The following is an 18,166-nucleotide window of genomic DNA, read 5'->3' on the forward strand; positions in this document are numbered from 1 at the left end:
ATAGGGTTCTCTAGAAATAGTTACATCGACCCCTTTCCACGTTGGTTCAAAAAGCCTCTCCATCCCAAGAGCGGGAATACAGGTGTCTACTGAATGCTGAAGGATGGGTTAAAAAAAATTCTGTGGAACAATTATCAATTCGATAGGACATAAGGGATGAGCGTGGTAGGCACTTGCGTGTGTGGTGGCTTAATCTGCAGCTCCAGGCCTGTTTGTATTGTGTCCACCGCACGTTTGTGGCTTGCCTTGTAGCCTCTGTTGTGCAGATCGTAAAGCCTGTGCCTTGAGCTGCCTCTGTTTGCGCTGCAGGTTTGAACGTGCGTGTCTGTCCGCTGCGTGGCCGTGGTCCTGTCTGTCTTCATTCTTTGCGTGGGGCGGTTCTCGCTGAGCAGTTCTACCTTAAGGGGCTGGTTGACATCAGCTGAGTGGGCTGGCCTGTGTGGGTGGGATTTCCTGTGCTGGAGGTCAGCTGTTCTCAATCCCTCTTTCTCACTCCCTTTCTCTCTGTCTCGTCCCTTCTTTTCCCCCCCGCTCCCTGCCTTGCCTCTGCATTGGAGGGTCCTCGCATCTTTCTCTCTCTCCCCCCCTCCCCTCCCTCCCCGGCGCCTCTTGGGTTGCAGTGCACAGTGATGTGTTAACTACAGGATGCCCAGCAGCACTGGAAAGAGGTTTAAACCTACTAAATACATCCCTGTCTCCACAGCAGCTGCCTTATTAGTGGGTTCGACTACTTTATTTTTTGTTTTCACGTAAGTAAAGCCGAGCTTTTCTCCCTGGAGGGTTTGGAATGGGGGGCTCCGGGGGGGCTGGCTGGGGGCAGTTGGGCGGGGGCTGGGTTTGGGCTTGCAGGGTCTGGGCTGCTGGGGGTGGGTTCGCGGCTTGACAGCTCCTCAAGGCCCTGGCGCTGCTGCTCCGGCTCTCCCCCCGCCTTTTGCCATCCCCTCCCTGGCTTCGGTTTGCAGAGGTTTGTTCTATTTCCCCAGCATAAAAATGTGTCTCCCCCCCCGTTGGGGGGTTTATTTGCCATGAAATGGTGGCTCTCCCAGACTCTGGCCGCTGCTGTCTGTGCACACCAAAGGCGCCAATTAACTACCCTCCTCTTCCCCTTATATGCAAATAGAGTCCATTTATGTGTGTGTGTGAGAGAGAGAAACAGATCTGCAGAGGTAAAATGCTTTTGTGCCATTAGCAGTGAAATCTGGCCAAAGTCTGTGGATGTTAGGGGGATGGGGGGGAAGGGGGAAGAGAGAGAAGTGGCCTTTTGTATTGAAAATCTCATGGGTTTTTGTTTTCTGTTTTTTTTGTTTGTTTGTTTATTGGTTTTCTTTAAGGGGACGGGGATTCTTCTGAGACGCTGATAATCATTGATGTATCTTTTTTTTATATAACTGTCCCTGAAGCTTCAGAATCTGATATACAGACTTAGGTTTTGGTTTGTGGTGTTTCTGCCCCCTCCCGCCCCCCAGCAAATCTTTCTTTTGCTCATTTCTTCTCCCCTCCCCCCATTAGATGCAAAATTATGCTCTGGCTCCGAAGACACTGGCTTGCAGCTCTCCAGTAGTCATATTAATATGTGAGTCGTGTCCTGCTTTAGCTCTTTCCCTTTTTCTTTATGTTAAATTGAGTTAGAGAGTATTAACCCCCCCCCTTTTTTTTTTTTTTTTTTTTTTTTTTGCTTGAAATACTGGAGTTTGCTTGCAAAGGCATTGGTATATATTTTAAGCAGAGGTTGCAATAACTTAATTCAAGTGTGTGTGTTCCAAACTGTCTTCATGGGTTTGTTGTAGTTGATTGAAATGTGCTTCCATGAATATTCTCTCTCTCCTAGAAATGAAAAGCTTTTTACATGGATATTAACTAGAAGATTCATGCTTCCTTGCTTTATTTTGAAACTTTGTTTGTATGTATCCTGTTTTGTCATGGTTGAATTTTAAATTGAGCCCAGGAAATCTGTCAGCACTGCAAGATTGCCATTTAACAGTGGGAGTATACTCTTGTCTGCTATCGGGTTTATATTGGCTGTGATATGATTTTCAATACTGTACTGTACCAGCAGTTTAGGGTGTTCATTAGCCTTTTAGAGTAATCTTAATTTAGAATTTTAGAATAAGATACAAATATTGGTTATATTGTATTTTTGAAGGAGCTTTTGACGATGGCACACATGCCGTTGACCAAATCATTCTTTATTTTTATTAGTGCTTTCGGTTTAAAGAAATTGCCAGCTTTAATCCGATGAAGTGAGCTGTAGCTCACGAAAGCTTATGCTCAAATAAATTGGTTAGTCTCTAAGGTGCCACAAGTCCTCCTTTTCTTTTAGCTTTAATCCTGTACTTCCTTGTGACTGTCACTCTAAAAATTGCTGCTAGCTTTACAGGCCTGCCATTCATCATTTGAGTATCTAATTATAGTTGGCTGTACACGGACAGACATGAGACACAGGTTGGTTTATGTGGTAGGTTTGGTTCGGTTATTTCAGACTGACAGTGTGTGGCTTTTAAGAAGTCTTCATCGTTCTGTGACCTTGAACCTTACATACTAATAGTTTCTGTGATGTTCAGTTCTAATCATTGAGGGTTCAGGGGAAGAAAGCGTACTGTGACTCTTGCACGAAGTATGCTTGCAACTTAAATGATTTCTCGGTACTACCATAATGTTTCACTGTATCATAAGCAACAGATGTATACAAAGGAATATGACTATTCCTTTGGAAGTATGAGTATCTATTGAGTTGAATAAGAGACTTTGAACGCAGTGCTGCAAATGGTCGATGACTAAATGTCTTCCAATGCACTTTGCTTTTTCTGAGAATAGTTCTAGTCCCACATCACCCTTGCCTGCTGTTGTGAAGTCTTGATTTATAACAGGAGTAGCAAGTAGGTGTGAATGGACAGGGCCTTAGATTTGTCACTTGCCAGACCAACACTTGCACAAACAAGATCTGTTCAAGAATTGGTTTTCCATCTTCCACTAGCTTTTCAATAAATATTTTTCTTGTAATACAAACAAGTTGTTTGACTTGCATTGGGTAAGTCAAGGTAGAGTCCATGTTTGGTTTCTCCAACAACTTTCTCTCTCTACCTTAGTAGCTTGGTTTACAGATTTTGGCAGCATCTCTGCAAGGCTGGGATTGTGAACCAGATCTTCTTCTCCATTGACTTCAGTGAAGCCCTGATTTACACCAGCTGAGGAACTGGTCCTAAATGGTTAAGCCTTAGCAGGATTGAATTGTATTCATGACAATCATAACATGAATATGTTATCAGCTGGAAGGGTCCAGTTTTAAGATTTAGCAACACTCACTATTTCCTTATTTAAAACTTTCAATTCTTAAGGCAGATATTCGTGTGACATGAACTTCAGTGCCCTAGCAAGACCGACTAATTCATTGAGGTCATTCTTGTGTATTACACCAAGTTAGCATATGAATCTGTAGGACGCTCTAATCAGGATCTTAATCTTTCTTATGTTGGGAATCTAATAATTAAGATAATCCAACTCTGGTTAAATATGAAAATACTTTACCTAGCTACCTATCACTTCCAAGCCACTTACTGAACTACTATACAGAGAATACTGAAAACACTTGAGAGTAACTGTACTCTTATGAAAAGTGCTGAGAATGTGAATGGGACCACTCACGTGTGTAAGTGCTTGCAAGTTTAAGCCTTATGTCATTAGTAAATGTTTTCCTCCCCATGAAAAGCTCTTTACATTTTAAAAATGAAGGCCAGTCTAAGCTTTTTACTAATTGAATTTTTATTTTTAGCCTTTTGTCTGAAAACTTTGCTAAATCATAAATTGGTAGCAATTAAAGATCATTTGAAATACATACTACATAGACATTGGCATTAGCGTTATTCCATGGTGCTGCTAATCGATGGTGCTCTTATGATTTTAATTCACACAAATTCCATTATGGATTTTTTTTTCACTACTTTTTTCACCAAGACGTGGGAATCTTCTTGTGTGTCCTCTTTTGGGGAGAGTTAAATTTGTTAGTAATCAAGGAATTTGACTGAATATTGCACTTCTGTGCCCTTAATTCTTCAAAGTATATTGCTTCAATAATAAATATGAGCATTCCAAGAGGTGGTCTAATTCAGTCCCATAAAAGACTGGTACAATGTAATTAAATCTAACATTTTATTCAAAAATGATTAGTATTCACAGTTGTGGGTTTTTTTGTGTGTGTGTGTTTTTTGTTTTTGTTTTTTTAAATGGATGGGAAAGATGTATTGAGTAACTGCGGCAGGGAAGAATGAAGGGAAAATTTGTTTCTATGTTCAAAAAATCTAGAGTGACCATTTACTTGTAGCAGAAATTCTGTTACCTCTTTCTTCAACATGCTTTCTTCAAATTGCTGTCATTTTTGGCAACAGAATACAATATTTTTATCTTAACTTATCTTTCATGGAGGATGGGGGTTTATGCCTCTGACCACAGACTACCATGGTGTAAACATGGGGATGTTCAACCAAAGAACCAGACTTCTGCCATGAACTCTCACCCCTTTATGTATTTGCAATTGCATAATTGCAGTTAAACAGTTAAGGGTTTTGTACTTTACTAAAAGTGTGTGTGCTGTAAATGCACACCTGCATACAGTGAAATGTGATTCTGTAGAGAACAGAATGGAAAGAGAAAGATAACCAATCTTTTTTTTTTTTTTGCCACTTGTTGCAGTTTTTAGTACTGAATGATTTGAACTTGTGGATTTTTAGTCTGGTATCTGTGATCATAAGAATTGCAGGTAGCACAATATGCTAGGAATGCAGGGCCTTAAACAAAAGTGTGGCAATACATGTAAGTGCAGAGAAGTTAGGAAAAGCTTTGAGTTCTCCCACTGAATCATAGAATATCAGGGTTGGAAGGGACCTCAGGAGGTCATCTAGTCCAACCCCCTGCTCAAAGCAGGACCAATCCCCAATTTTTGCCCCAGATCCCTAAATGACCCCCCCCCCCAAGGATTGAACTCTCAATCCTGGGTTTAGCAGGCCAATGCTCAAACCACTGAGCTATCCCTCCCCCCCCATGTCAGAAATTTCTGGAGGTTCCACTTACTGAAATGGAATGCTGGTTCTAGGACCATTCTGTGACTCAAACACCTTTTAAATCATGGCAGGAACATGAACCTTAATAGAGAGACGTTGCAGAAATGGTCTCGCGGAGATCACGGGAGGCAGCAAAAAGTCCCTTCTGTAATAAAACTTGTATATTGGGGTTTAAACAAGGTTAATAAAACGGGAGAACTTTTAGTAAAGAGAAAATTCAAAAAGTGGAAACTCGTTCAATAAATTTTAAAGATAAGACTTCAGCTTGTTTTTTATAGAGAGGAAGTAAATGGAATGTACTCATAGGTGCATGCAACAGACATTCTGGGGTTGCAGTCTGTGACTCGGGACCTTTTTTTACAGGACCATCCCAGAGAAAATAGACTTAAAGACTAATAGGTGTGCAAGGAGAGAGAAATTGAAGATTAGTCACAGTAGGAGTGAAAAGAAAATAGTGACCATCTGAGTTAGAGATGGAGGGAAAACACTGTTAAAATGTGGAGTTCTACCTCTAAAAGCTGTGAAAGTGCTTAAACTAATTAGTGGCTTAATGTTCTCAGTGAGAAGTCCTCTTATGGAATTCACTTCTCTGTCTGGTTAATAACCTAGTAATTGCTTTTTGCAGAAAACTTAAATTGTTTTCTAAAAATGTTCTGTGAAAAATTGATTTGGTTTTTCCTCCCTCTCCCTCTGGCAAATGGGAAGAAGGGGAAAATACAGTTTTGAACAAGTCTTCCACAAATTTTCACTTGTCTGAAAAAATGGTTTAAGATGTTTTGAAATGAAAAATTTCACTCAGCTCTGACCATTTCTAGAGGATGGTGGAAGGTGTAAATGCTGGCTTAGTGTGTAGGTATGTCTCCCTCTAGTGGATTGGCCTCTGCCCAACAGCTTGCTAGGTGCAGCTAAAGGAGTTCTTGGGTATTAGCTCTCCTTTAGCTCACTTGGTAGCAGCTTGTGGTTTTGGTGCTGAAAGTTCCAGATTTACTGCAGCACGGGTGGAAGTTCCTTATCCAAGCTTTGTGTGTCATTTTTCTTCTTTGTTAGCAAAGGTGATAGCTGTTACATTTAATACATAGTTTGAGACACGAAAGGCACATTTTACAAATCTAAAAATAAAAAATGTTTGTCCCCTGCTACCTCTGTATGCCCAAGAGGACAGCTGATGTCGGTTATATGATGCTTGATGAACTCCTTTCTCTCCTCATCCACACAATTTCTTTCAGAAAAAATCCCAAGATCCTGGCACTCAGTGTACTAACAACCTCAGAACTGTTTTGCCTGTCTGGACTGGATTGTGAACTCCTTGAGACTTAAGAATGGCCCTACTGGGTCACACCAAAGGTCCTTCTAGCCCAGTATCCTGTCTTCTGACAGTGGCCAGTGCCAGTTGCCCCAGAGGGAATGAACAGAACAGGTAATAATTAAGTGATCCATCCCCTCTCGCTCATTCCCAGCTTCTGGCAAACGGAGGCTAGGGACACCAAGAGAATGTGTCCTCTAAATGTACATGTGGTGCCCCCCACCTGGTTAGCACTCCATGAATAGTCAAATACAAACACTTCTGCAATACAGTGATTTAAAAAAAGGAGGAATGCTGTTTTGACGGGGATAGACAAGTGGAATTAACAGTCCCACTTCTAAATAGGTCCCCCTCCCCGCCCCCAGGAGAACTGCTGTTGCTATGAGCAAGTTAGCTATTAGCTTTAACTTCAACATTGCAACCGCCTCCCCCAGACAGAGCTCATCAATCATTAGTCTTGAGCACACTGTTTTCTGCACCTTCTTAAGAAAGCATCAAGGATGCTGACTGGAATAAAGTTAACTAAATGTTTAAGCTGCTTAGTTTACTGGCTTTAGAGCTGAATTCTAGCATGCACATTCAGGCCATATCTACACTAGGAAAACAGGGTTAGCAGTGTTTAACACAAGTGAGCTAACGTGTTAGTCTGAGTGTAGACAAACTAGATGTAACTTTAACATGCTAGCTGCGCAAGGGGGAGTTTAAAGTTTACCTTGATCAGTTAACACACATTAACTACAACTTGCCTTATTTACACTAAGATGCTTACATCTTAAAACACCTTTTCCTAATGAAGGTAAGGCCTCAGTGGCAAGTACCTCACTGAGCTGTATGGAGGTTTGGTTGTTAGATCTGATCTTTGGCCCATGTTTTCACTACAAAAAGTGTTCTTACATTGAGACAGTTACCTTGTCTCCAGTAAGATTTTATATGAAGATGTCTGAATGCATCTAGTAGATGCAGATGCTGGATAGGGGGCATAGTTTTTACCTCAATAGAAGCGAATCTAGGTTAACCCTATCTGTTCCTTGTTTCCAGTGAGATTTTTAAGTTGTGATTGCTATCTAGATGAAAAACACACATCTCCTTTTTTGCAATGAAGACAAAGTCTCCGATGTCGTCCTAAGTAAATTTTTTGGCACCACTGTCACTTCAGAATCCGTAAACAGACAGCTAAATAATGACAGTTTCCTATCCTCTGTCCTCCATTGTTTACTTCAAACCAAGAAGCTTGGTAACAGGGATGTCCTCTCATTCCTTCCTTGTCTGAATATTGTTAATTTCCAGAAGCTATCTCCTGCCACACCCTGTTTAGTTTTATTTGTGTAATGGCATTGTCTTATTCAGAATATCCTAAATCTTGTTAGAGAATTTTATACTCTTTGGAAAGAGTTTCCAATATTTCCTCCAGGTTTTTTTAATTTACAACATTGACTTAAAATTCTGATTCTGAACCCAAATATTTTTTTTTCTGAAAAAACCACACCCCTGCCCAATGAAGCTATGCCAGACTAATCCCCAGTATAGATGTAGCTATGTCCAATAGAAGAATGCTGCCATCAACATGGCTCCCGTCGTTCAGGGCTGTGGTTTTCCTACACTGATGGAAAACCCCCTTGTGTTTGTGTAGGCTGCGTCTACACTATGGGTTTATACCCACATAGCTTCAGCGATGTAACTATGCTGGTTATAGTCTGAGTGGTGTAGATGTACCCTTAGGAGGATGCCACCAGTTGCTACACAGCTAAGGTTGTTTTGCTAGGTTAATGTTAAAGGGACACTATACGTTTTTTTTAAAATCAGTTCAGTTTGATAATGTTTTAGCCAGTGCAGTTGCAAGTAATACAAAATTACTAGAAATGGAAGAATTTAGAGAGGAGGGAAACCTGTTTTCCTTTTCAGTTGACTTTGGTTTATAATCAGCTGTTTCCTTGATCATTTGCACCTCTTAGCTCAGTCTATGCTGGTCTCCAGGCCCTGTGCTGTTTACTAATAACAGCTGAAGGTGAAGAGGGAGCAGGTACACAGCGGAGGAAAAAGGGTGGCTCAAGCATGTTGAGTGCTGCTTTTGCACTTCCTGAATCATGCTCTTAAACATCACGGGGGAGCAGAAGGAACCCATTATACGGTTTTTAATTGTTTTCTTTAAATTTGGATATTGTTTAAAAGCTGTTTTATCGGAACACTATTTTTAAATTAGTTTCAAAAGTCAAGCTGACAGTATCCCTTTAACCTGGCTTGTTGGGGGTACCTCTTGCAATGCCTCACCTTCTGGATTCTTCCTGCGTATTTTGAAACACAAATATCAGAAAAACCTGCCTTCGTTAACTGAGGATTTTAAAAGGGAAACTGTGAAATTTCTTAGCTCTTCTGGAAAAAGTACCCTGAATGCTCACTGCTTGTTTGGATGCCATCTTGTCCAGCACACCCAGGAGTGAAGCAGGGACCTCCAGACTAGAGCCCTGTAACCCAAACCAAACCTGATGAGGTTAGACTTCAAGTGTTTGGGTCCAGGTTGGGTGGGAAAACAACAGGTCCTTCTTGGGTTGGGTCATCTCCTTCCTGTGGGTTTGGCACGGCAGTGGCTGAACTGGGCCTGCTTCTGCCGGCCTCTGCCATCTTGCTGTGCTGTGGAGTGAGTGCACCAGGATGTCTCTGCACCTCTCACTTTGCAGTGTGCACAGCAGAGGACAGCAGGAGCAGGGGACTCACCAGCTGCCTTGCTGACCCCACAGCCTGGAGGAGAGCCATGCTAACGCTGGTTTGGGGGAGAGGGGAGGGTCAGATCAGAAAATGACTAGATCCTCTCATGTTGTGTGGGCTTGGGTCTGATCTGGGCCTAAAAGTTAGGCCTGAGTTGCCTTTACTCCAGAGCTAAAAACATGCATCTCTACACTTGAGCTAAACAGTCTCCAGCTATGGGGGTAAGGGCATAACACTCATCCTCTGCAGATCAGGTATAGAGGGAGGGACCAGTAATGTTTGCCAGAGTTACACTCTGACCCCGCAGGCATGGAGAATGAGATCTCAAATTCAGCTGGTATCAAAGTGCATTTGTAAAAGTGTTCTACATAGTTGAAAACTAGATGAAAGCAGCCTCACACCTGTACAATGGATTTATCTGCACCACAAGTTGCACCAGTTTAACAAAAGTTTGTACAAAATTTAGTTAAACTGGTGCAAACCACTGTGTGGACACTTCTATTTGGGTTAAAACTGGCCGTAGCAGTTCAGCTTGCAACTGTGAATTTAGTGATGCAAGCTAAACTAATATAAGCCTGGCTTAAATCAATGTAAGAGTATCCACAACTAAAGCTGCACAAGGTTAACAAAATGGGTGTAAAATAACACCGTTCAGTTTAAAATGGTGCAACTTCCTGTGTAGATTTAAAAAAAAAAAGAGAAATCTTGCTTAATATGAAGTTGAACTTGAAATTAACTCTCCGGCATAATTACTAAACGTTCTAGCCTGAGATGATACTGAGGACAGTCATGTGCATCTGCAAATGTATTGTAAGAGCTTTCCATCTTTTATATTCTGAAAGCCTCTTTAGTGACAGGTTTGTGTTTTTCTTTTGCTTTGTGTGAGTGCGTGATTTCCAGTTGGGAAGATAAATGGAATGACTCTGGAAAAGGTAAGGTCTTTCAGATGGAAATAATCAAGGTGTAAATTTTAAGGCTTTCCAGTGTCTCTGAAATATGTTTATTTGTATCAACCCAAAGAAGTGCCCTTTTAAAAAGGCAAAATAGTGACAGTTTCATTGTGGGTTTATAGGTTCTATAAGATGGCACTTGTCATGGTGAGACACAAATCCAGGCTCTCTCAGTGGTAAAGTCCATTTACCTAGAGTGTGAAAGGTGATTTTTATAATGGAATATAACATGGTTTTATTATAGCCAGTTCCCATGGATTCTATGACTCTTCCTCATGTGGAGTCCAACGGATCTAGCATGCTTGTTTTTCTCTTTTAGGAGCAGAAATCCATTCATGGGCAATAAATGAGCAATGTCTATGATCAGAGTTTATATACTCTTGTGGACTAAGAGGGAAATGGACAAAACATTAGGGCCTCTAAAGGTAAAAGTTTTAATCACAGTTGAAGTCAGTATGCAACACACACGTTTAAATTCCTCATTGACAGTAACATAGCTAACACTTAACATGGTGCTTTTCAGCCATAAACTGTGTAAACAATATTATCCCCATTTTACAGGTAGAGAGATTGAGGCACAAAGGTGATTTGTCCAGTGTGTCACAGTAGAGGCTTGCCTACACAGGGGAAAAAAATTCAGAATAGCTAGTATGGAATAGTTATTAACCTAAACTGCAAAAAGGCACTCTTAGTATGGAATAAGAGAGTATCCACACAGAAATTGATGTGGAATAACTATTATGCTTTAAATATACATCCTAGCTTTTTCATACCAACTTGCCTGTGAATTTTCCATGAAGAGATGGGAACGCTCAGGAACACTGATCCAAATTTACTTTTAAACTATATAAACCTCATCAAACCCCTGTTTGGATGCTTCTATTCAGTATTAAAATGACATTTGGAAATGTATTAAGCTAAATTGAATTAAGGCTACTTTAATTCTGAATAGATGTCCATATTACGTATACACCTTTAGTTAATTCATTAATATTCCTAAGTATCCAGGTGTACACAAACTCTTTAAGAGGCCGAGCGGGTCTTCCTAATTACGTAGATTAGGTTTTCCATCGTTTGTAGAACCTAGTTACTTAACAAGACTATTTCCTGTGTGCCCTCTTATTTTAAGTGTTATTTTTCTCTTCTCTACCACTAAGAGATGCATGTGGACTGAGAAGAGACTATATATTAATCTCCTTTCAGTAGCTATTTTTAATGCAGTCCTCACTGTGGTATTGGAATGCTAATCTAGTTTGAAAAGTCAAAATAGCTAATCTTATGAAAGTTATCCCTGCATGTTGGCTGCAGCTGTGGCTGACCAACATGTGCGATTTATGCTAGTAGCAAGTTCCTTTAATTTTCCTAATGAACAGAGCTTAGGAATCTTGAGGCATACAGAAATAGAGTAAAACAAAGTGCTGTCTGAATTAGATGAGCATAAGCCTCTAGTCTCTGTACTTGGTTATACCAAAGCAATTTTTTGGCTTAGGGTCTTTTATGGAATATTAGTTGAACTATGGTCCATGTTTGAAAACTATGCTGGGCATGCTCCCTTTGAACATTTTCATAGAGATTGTTTCTATTTATATACAGCCTGGGAACAAACTCTGTTGGTCTCTGGATCATGTAAACTATAAGGGTCGCTCATTCAAAACAAAATAATTCTTGAAAGTGGTAACTAATTCAGAATTGCAAGGTCCGCCTACTCCACCTCTTTCCCCAACTGTCTTAAGGTTTGTCTACATGGGACAGTTGCTAGTTTTACAGTTATATCCTCATGTGAACATTATTATGAGTGGCTTTTCAGTGTAGCTTATACCCTTTCCCAAGTGACCTAATGAAAAGTGTCCAAAATAGGTACAGCATTACATGTATATCTGTTTGAATTCACGCATTAGATTATGCTGAACACTTTCTCATGTAAAAGAGGCCTTAAAAGTGGAATGGTAGCATTACATCGCTGCAAGAATTTTGGAGCTGAACATGAGGGGTGAAGTAGTAGTGATGCAGCAAAACTTTGGTGTCACTGCTCCGGTGTCTGTTTTTTATATTTTTCCCCCATCAAGCAATGCCAGATGAAATTGATCTAAGGCTAGACAACTGGAGTTCTTACAATCTCAACAGGTATCTTAAATTACACTAAGAAAAAACCCATTAAGTGAATTTAGCCAGAGAAAAAATATAATTATGAATAAAGATACATTGACATTTTCTCCACCTGTGCCAAAAAACCTTACAATCCATATGATGATAAAGCATTTAATAGCCTACTTCCGATTAAAAGGAAACCCACTTAGCAATGGGAAAGACATTTTTGCGAACATCTGACTTAGTGATAATAAAAATCGACTCGGATGACTAGACAACACCATCATGCATGTTACATAAAACTTCAGTTTGCAATATATATGTCCAGATGGAATATTTCATTAGCCCCAGATTGCTCTCCTACTACTGCAAATAAAATATGGCTAGACTAACCTAACAATTATTGTTTATGGGGGGGTAGACTATTTATTTATAGCTGGATCTTAACGTATACATCTTGTGTAGATATTACTGGGAATGCTACCGTTTATCTCATCATGTGAACTGGCTGCAGATATCAAATAAAACCTTTATTAACTCAATTTAGAAATTATCTTGGTTACTTTCAATCATAGCTAAATAGTAAATACTGACTTTTTAGATTCCGAATGTGAAATCATTAACTATTTGAGATTTACTCCTATGTTCTGAGGCTTCCCAATGGCCTGGATCGTACTGCAGATAGGGGAAGAGTCTCTCAGGTGTTCTAAGGCTAAATCCTTGTACGTTAGTGTGAGAACAGCTGCTTTATATAGAAGCTTATTACTCATTATTTTACCATGCCTGTTAGTGTCTACACTAACATGTCACTTTGGCTGATGTAAGTCGCCTGCTACACCGACTTGACTTCACCTCCGTGAGAGGTGTAGCGCTTAAGTCGATGTAGTTAGTTCAAAGCAGTGTCTGTGTATACACTGCATTGCTTACATCACTTGTTGCTGGCCGGGCCTGGGGTGAGGGATTGGGGGGGAGGGTGTGAAGGAGAGCCCTGGCAGCGGGGCTCCATCTGTCAGTGTCCCACAATGCCCATTAAATCAGTGTAAGCGCTCTTGGTGAGGATGTTCACCACTGACAGAAGGAACATAGTGTGGACATTAAAAATTGAATTAATCACTGTGGTGGCTGTATGTCCTCTTAAGTCGACTTAATGTTGCAGTGTAGACATGCCCTTAGTTTAATAGCGTTTGTAAAACAAAAAACACTTCCCAGTCCACCAAGTAAAAATAACCTTGCTTTTTTTTTTTTTAGTACTTAACATTTCAATGCCAAGTATTAATTCCCTTATCGTGGACTTCATTAGACAAGCTTCTTCCACACATGCCAGAACAATCTGAATTGCAATTCACAAGATGGTACGCACTTGATTATTTTCGAAGTAGGAGCATCTTCCTCCATTTGGAAATTGTTTTGAATTAACTCATAATACATACAAAGGAGCAGTTAACTAGGATGCATTTTGCTGCAGAATTATCAAGACTTGACGACAATTTTAGGGAAAAGTTACTGATACCTTGTAAAATAACAATACTTTGAGCAGCTTCAGTCTGTCTCGGTCACACATTTTGTTTAAATTCAGGATTGTTTCAAATAAGTTATTGAGGCAGTTTGCTGTTCATGCAAATGAAGAGGAAAAAAACAAAACAAAACCTGTCTCCTGGTTAAAATCTGTAGATAATCTATACAAGAAATCTCAGCATGTACTCGACAATGCACTTGGTGTGAAATCTGCCCTTGCTCAGGGAGTTAGCACTTTAAGACATTGGATTTAAATGGTTTCATAAGCCTGTTTTGGCCCTCTGTACAGGGGTAAATGTCACACTTAAACTGAGCACGTAATCCGAGTTAAAGCTAGAATGTGACAAACAGTAAAGCCACTGTGAATTAAGAGGCTACATACCATGAAACGGTCCCTGGCCGTATGTATAATGAGAACAAAACTAGAGTCCGATTATTTGTGTTTTGGTTGTTTTAGGCTTTGATTTCACTTTGGGGAGAGAGTTTAATGTAGTATATGCAATCAAACTCTAGAACATCCAGTTCCAACGTTTTCCTACAGAGCAGGGTGTAAGTTTAGTATGCTGAGCTTGTCTGCTGCTACAGACTCTAGATATTGTACACGTCAAATCTTCTCCTGCTGCAATGAGGCGCCTGCTGCAGTAGATGAGAGTAAACTACTACGTATTTATTTTTTGCTGTTATCTCACTGCTGATAAACCCTTGCAAAATAACCTGAGACGAGTGCTTTTTGGACAGACTGGTGTAAGATTGAGGGTCGGGGTCTCTCTGTTTTCTCCCTCCCTCCCCCCCCCTCCAGCCGCACCCAAATCACTCAGGCAGCCTGGAAAAAAACTCAGCAAGGATGCTGCTGTTCCACAGTATGGGAGCAGAAGGGTGCTTCCTGCACACTCAGTAGTGAGCAGAGCCACCTCTTGCAAAGATTACTGTTGCCAGCTTCTTCACATTTTATTGCAAGTCTCATGAGACTTGATGTTTTTTTCTTAAAGCCCCTGCTCCTGGAGATTCTCACATAAATGACTATCTCTGCTTTCACTGAAGAGTTGCACGCCCTCATGGTTGGAGACACAAGTTCAGAAGACAGGGTTGATGGGGAAGCAGTAAGAAGCCTAACTTGTCCATTTTAAGCATCACATTGTTCAAAACAAAGCTCTCTTCCTTTATATAAAAAAAAATTAAGTGATGCTTGCTTATATACATTTTCCCTATGCTCAATGTACTTCACCTGTTGTGATATAGATATTACATAGATTATTTGACAAGGATACGAAAGAGGAAATGTAAATGACAATTTAATTTAAACCCCCAGGAGACTAAGTTTTGACTGGCTTTATAGACGAACATGTATATTTAAACAGTCAAATTTGTGTTAGGGTCTGTATTAAAAAATCATCATTTATTCAAGAAAATATTTTGCTATTTTAGTCCTTGTGGATTTTTTTATAATGTGATCCTTTAGAGAACGTGAAATACAAAATGTTTGAGAGAGTTATTGAGCAGTTATTCCACAGTTTTCATCCCGCCACCCATGCTTGTCAAAGATGCCTTATTGCTCGAAGCACTCTTGATAACCTCATATAGCCAGTTTTACAAAATCTATTATTTCTCGTATTCCTGTCTCCATGATATGTGGTTTGCTCTATAATTTTCATTTCCCTCACCCAGGGTAAAATATTTTGCAGTGATATGACTTTGTACAATAAAATGTTGAAAGGCATGGTAAATAGTTTTACCCAGCTGCCTTATGTCAACCTAACTCTAGTGTAGACCAGGCCTAAATGCTGCCCCCCAGGTACTGACACACAAAAGTACCAGCAACTGTACTTGAAGGGCCAGATTTTTTTAGAAGCATTCAGCACCCAGCCACGCCCATTTAGGCACCTAAATAAGTGACAATTGGAGCTCCTGGGTCAGAGTTCTGTTGAGAATCTGGCCCCTGCTGTAGGTGCTGAGCACACTTGGGGTATGTCTACACAGCAGTCAAGATGCCTGCAGCTGACCCATGCCAGCTCACTCTGGATCAGGCTGCAGTGCTGTTTCATTGCTGTGTAGATTTCTGGGTGTGGGCTGGAGCCCAGGCTTTAGGACCTTGTGGGGTGGGAGGGTCCCAGAGCTCGGGTTGCAGCCGGAGCCTGGAAGTCTACACAGCAGTGAAATAACCCTGCAGCCTGAGGCCCGCAAGCTCGAATTGGCTGGCACAGGCCAGCTGCGGGTTTTTAGTTGCTGTGTAGACAGACCCTTAGGAATCTAGCCGGGGGGGGGGGGGGTTCACACTTAACGTGCTGATGCTCAATGCTTCTTCACATAAGTATGGAGGAAGTTTTGGTTTCTTTTAAATACAATGTTCCTCACGTTTTGCTAGGATGTGTCCCAGCTAGGGCATGGTGTTTGACAGGTGAATGTCAGTGACCGCTGTCTACCGCTTCTTCCAAGCGGGTTCATTTAGTTACTGCCACTGGGTACAAATGCCATTTTAAACAAGTGGGGAAATCTGTGCGCCGCGTTCCTAACACGCAAGCTAAAGAAGAGTAAAGAGAGACTGCACTGAACCCCTTCTCCTTGTTTGTTTTTTATTTCATGTCTAAGCCTCTGTCCTGCCGTGAGCTTCACCCAAGCAGATTCCTGTACCTGCATGGAGCCTCACTGATTTAAATGGGAGTCTATGTGAGCGCAGGGATCTGCCTGTGCAAAGCTCGATGCAGGACTGAGGTGTTAATCAGGACAACTACCTAAACAGGAAGATAAGACATCCCGTGGGATGTCTCAATTAAGAGGGCTCTGGGGGGGGGTGTGTGTGTGTGTGTGTGTGTGTGTGTAATGGTCATCTTTTAAAATGGTGAAGCAGTTAGTTATGACCGATCTTTTTCAAAGAGCCACGTTTCAGTGTGCTGATATATGGTTCTTATGCATTCAGATGTCTTTCAGGGGAGGCTTTTAAATTCCTCTGAAAGTGTTGGGTCATCTAACTAGTCTAGGTCAGTAATGAATGAGTCATTATTACCTCTTTTCATTTGACTGTGAAATGAGTTGTGGTTGCAGTCCAGTTCCCAGTGGACAGGTGTTTAAACCAGCATCATCCTTGGCACTAATAAGCAGTTTCAGTAATAATGCTTAGCACTTATACACCATAACTGCAAATGTAATTATAGGGAATAATTCTGAGTCAGCAGAATGATAGTCTAGATGAGGCATCCTTTTTTTAGAGGAGGACAGTCTTTTGTTTAAAGCACTGACCTTCACAGGATTTGGGTTTGATTCTTGTATGACCTCGGGCAAGTTACTTAATCCAACTTTTGAGTTAGAGTTAAAATAAAAAATAACTCGGCTAAACTTTTATTCCTGCTGTGACTGCCTTCTACTTTAGTAGTCTGTTGATGCACAAATGTGTGCCACTGCCAGGCTTTTTGTACAGCTGATACATAGAGTCCTGGCCAAGATGCTGCCATGAAAGACTTTCTTCCAAAGGTTCTGTCTGCCCTCTGGCCTTTACCCATTCATTGTGTGCCAGAAGTCAAACAAGAGGGCCGTTAGTACATCTTTCTGGCATGATGCAACTGGGATTTTTTATTTTAATGTGTAAATCTACATGGACATGCCTGTATCAAAATTTCACCAACTACCGTTAAATGTTTTATGCTATAACACTGTAGTCATTAAACATTCATTTATATCATTCTAGAGTGGCTAATCTTCCATGCCAAATTATGTTTCTTGCATTGTATTACAGGGCTAGTGGGACAGATTTAATTGTAAGATCTGTGGTTCAAGAACTGCGAAATTATGATCCTTTCCCCAGTCTGTTGTATTTGATTTACAATTTTTTTTTGATAAAGGGAGAAACAGTTCTCTTAGCTAGATTTTATATCACTACATACTGGGATCCCCAGTAGAGGCTGGGTTGTGTGTGGAGGGTGGGAGGAGAGGTAATGAGATCAGGTGTTATCAGTAACTTAGCATAGGCTATGTATATCCAAGTAGTGAGAATAATGTACGCTCCAGTTCCTATAGAAATTTTACATTTTTCTGCAGGATTCAGGGATGTGAAGTCCTAAACCTTATTTAGTCTATCATCAGATTTCACGAGTCTGTACTGTAAGAATTAGTTCTAGTGTTAATTTCATGAAAAGGACTAGTATTCTGGCCCATCCTACTGTGAGTGAAGGTGTTATGCTTTACAAGTTGGAAGCATGCTGCTATCTCTGCTTTTGTCCCTTTCTCCAAATCTGCCCTATCAAAAAAAGGTAAAAGTAATTAAAATTCATGGACACAAACTTCACCTTATCTTTCACTTACTTTCATCCTTCCCATGCGTTCTCCACCATACCCCGTCTATTGTTAGGTCTCAGCCCTGATCCTGCAACTGGAATCGGGTAGATCGATATCTGTGCTTGCCTAGAACCAACTGCAGGTTCAGAATGTCAGACTGTAAACTGTTGTGGGCAGGGACCTGTCTTTACTTGTTACGTCCATACATATGATGCGAATAACATAAGAAAGAATCCTTGTGTATTTGGAGGTCTAGGGATATTTATTTATTCTTCACCAAATATTAA

General features: G+C 40.7%; 1 protein-coding gene across 7 annotated transcripts in view; it reads left to right on the forward strand.

The window, feature by feature from the left end:
* The first annotated feature begins 600 nt into the window (after window positions 1-600).
* ZDHHC8 (zDHHC palmitoyltransferase 8) overlaps window positions 601-18,166 on the forward strand; it is a 236,483-nt gene continuing 218,917 nt past the window's right edge. For all 7 annotated transcript variants that reach the window (XR_012642039.1, XR_012642038.1, XR_012642040.1 and 4 more), the window contains exon 1: window positions 601-749. Coding sequence is in view for 4 of the 7 variants with exons in the window: in XM_074973322.1 (XP_074829423.1) it covers window positions 646-749 (104 nt within the window). In the remaining 3 variants the exon portion in view is untranslated. The remainder of the gene's footprint in view (window positions 750-18,166) is intronic.

This window comes from Natator depressus, chromosome 15, assembly GCF_965152275.1.
Source record: "Natator depressus isolate rNatDep1 chromosome 15, rNatDep2.hap1, whole genome shotgun sequence".
NCBI lineage: Eukaryota > Metazoa > Chordata > Testudines > Cheloniidae > Natator > Natator depressus.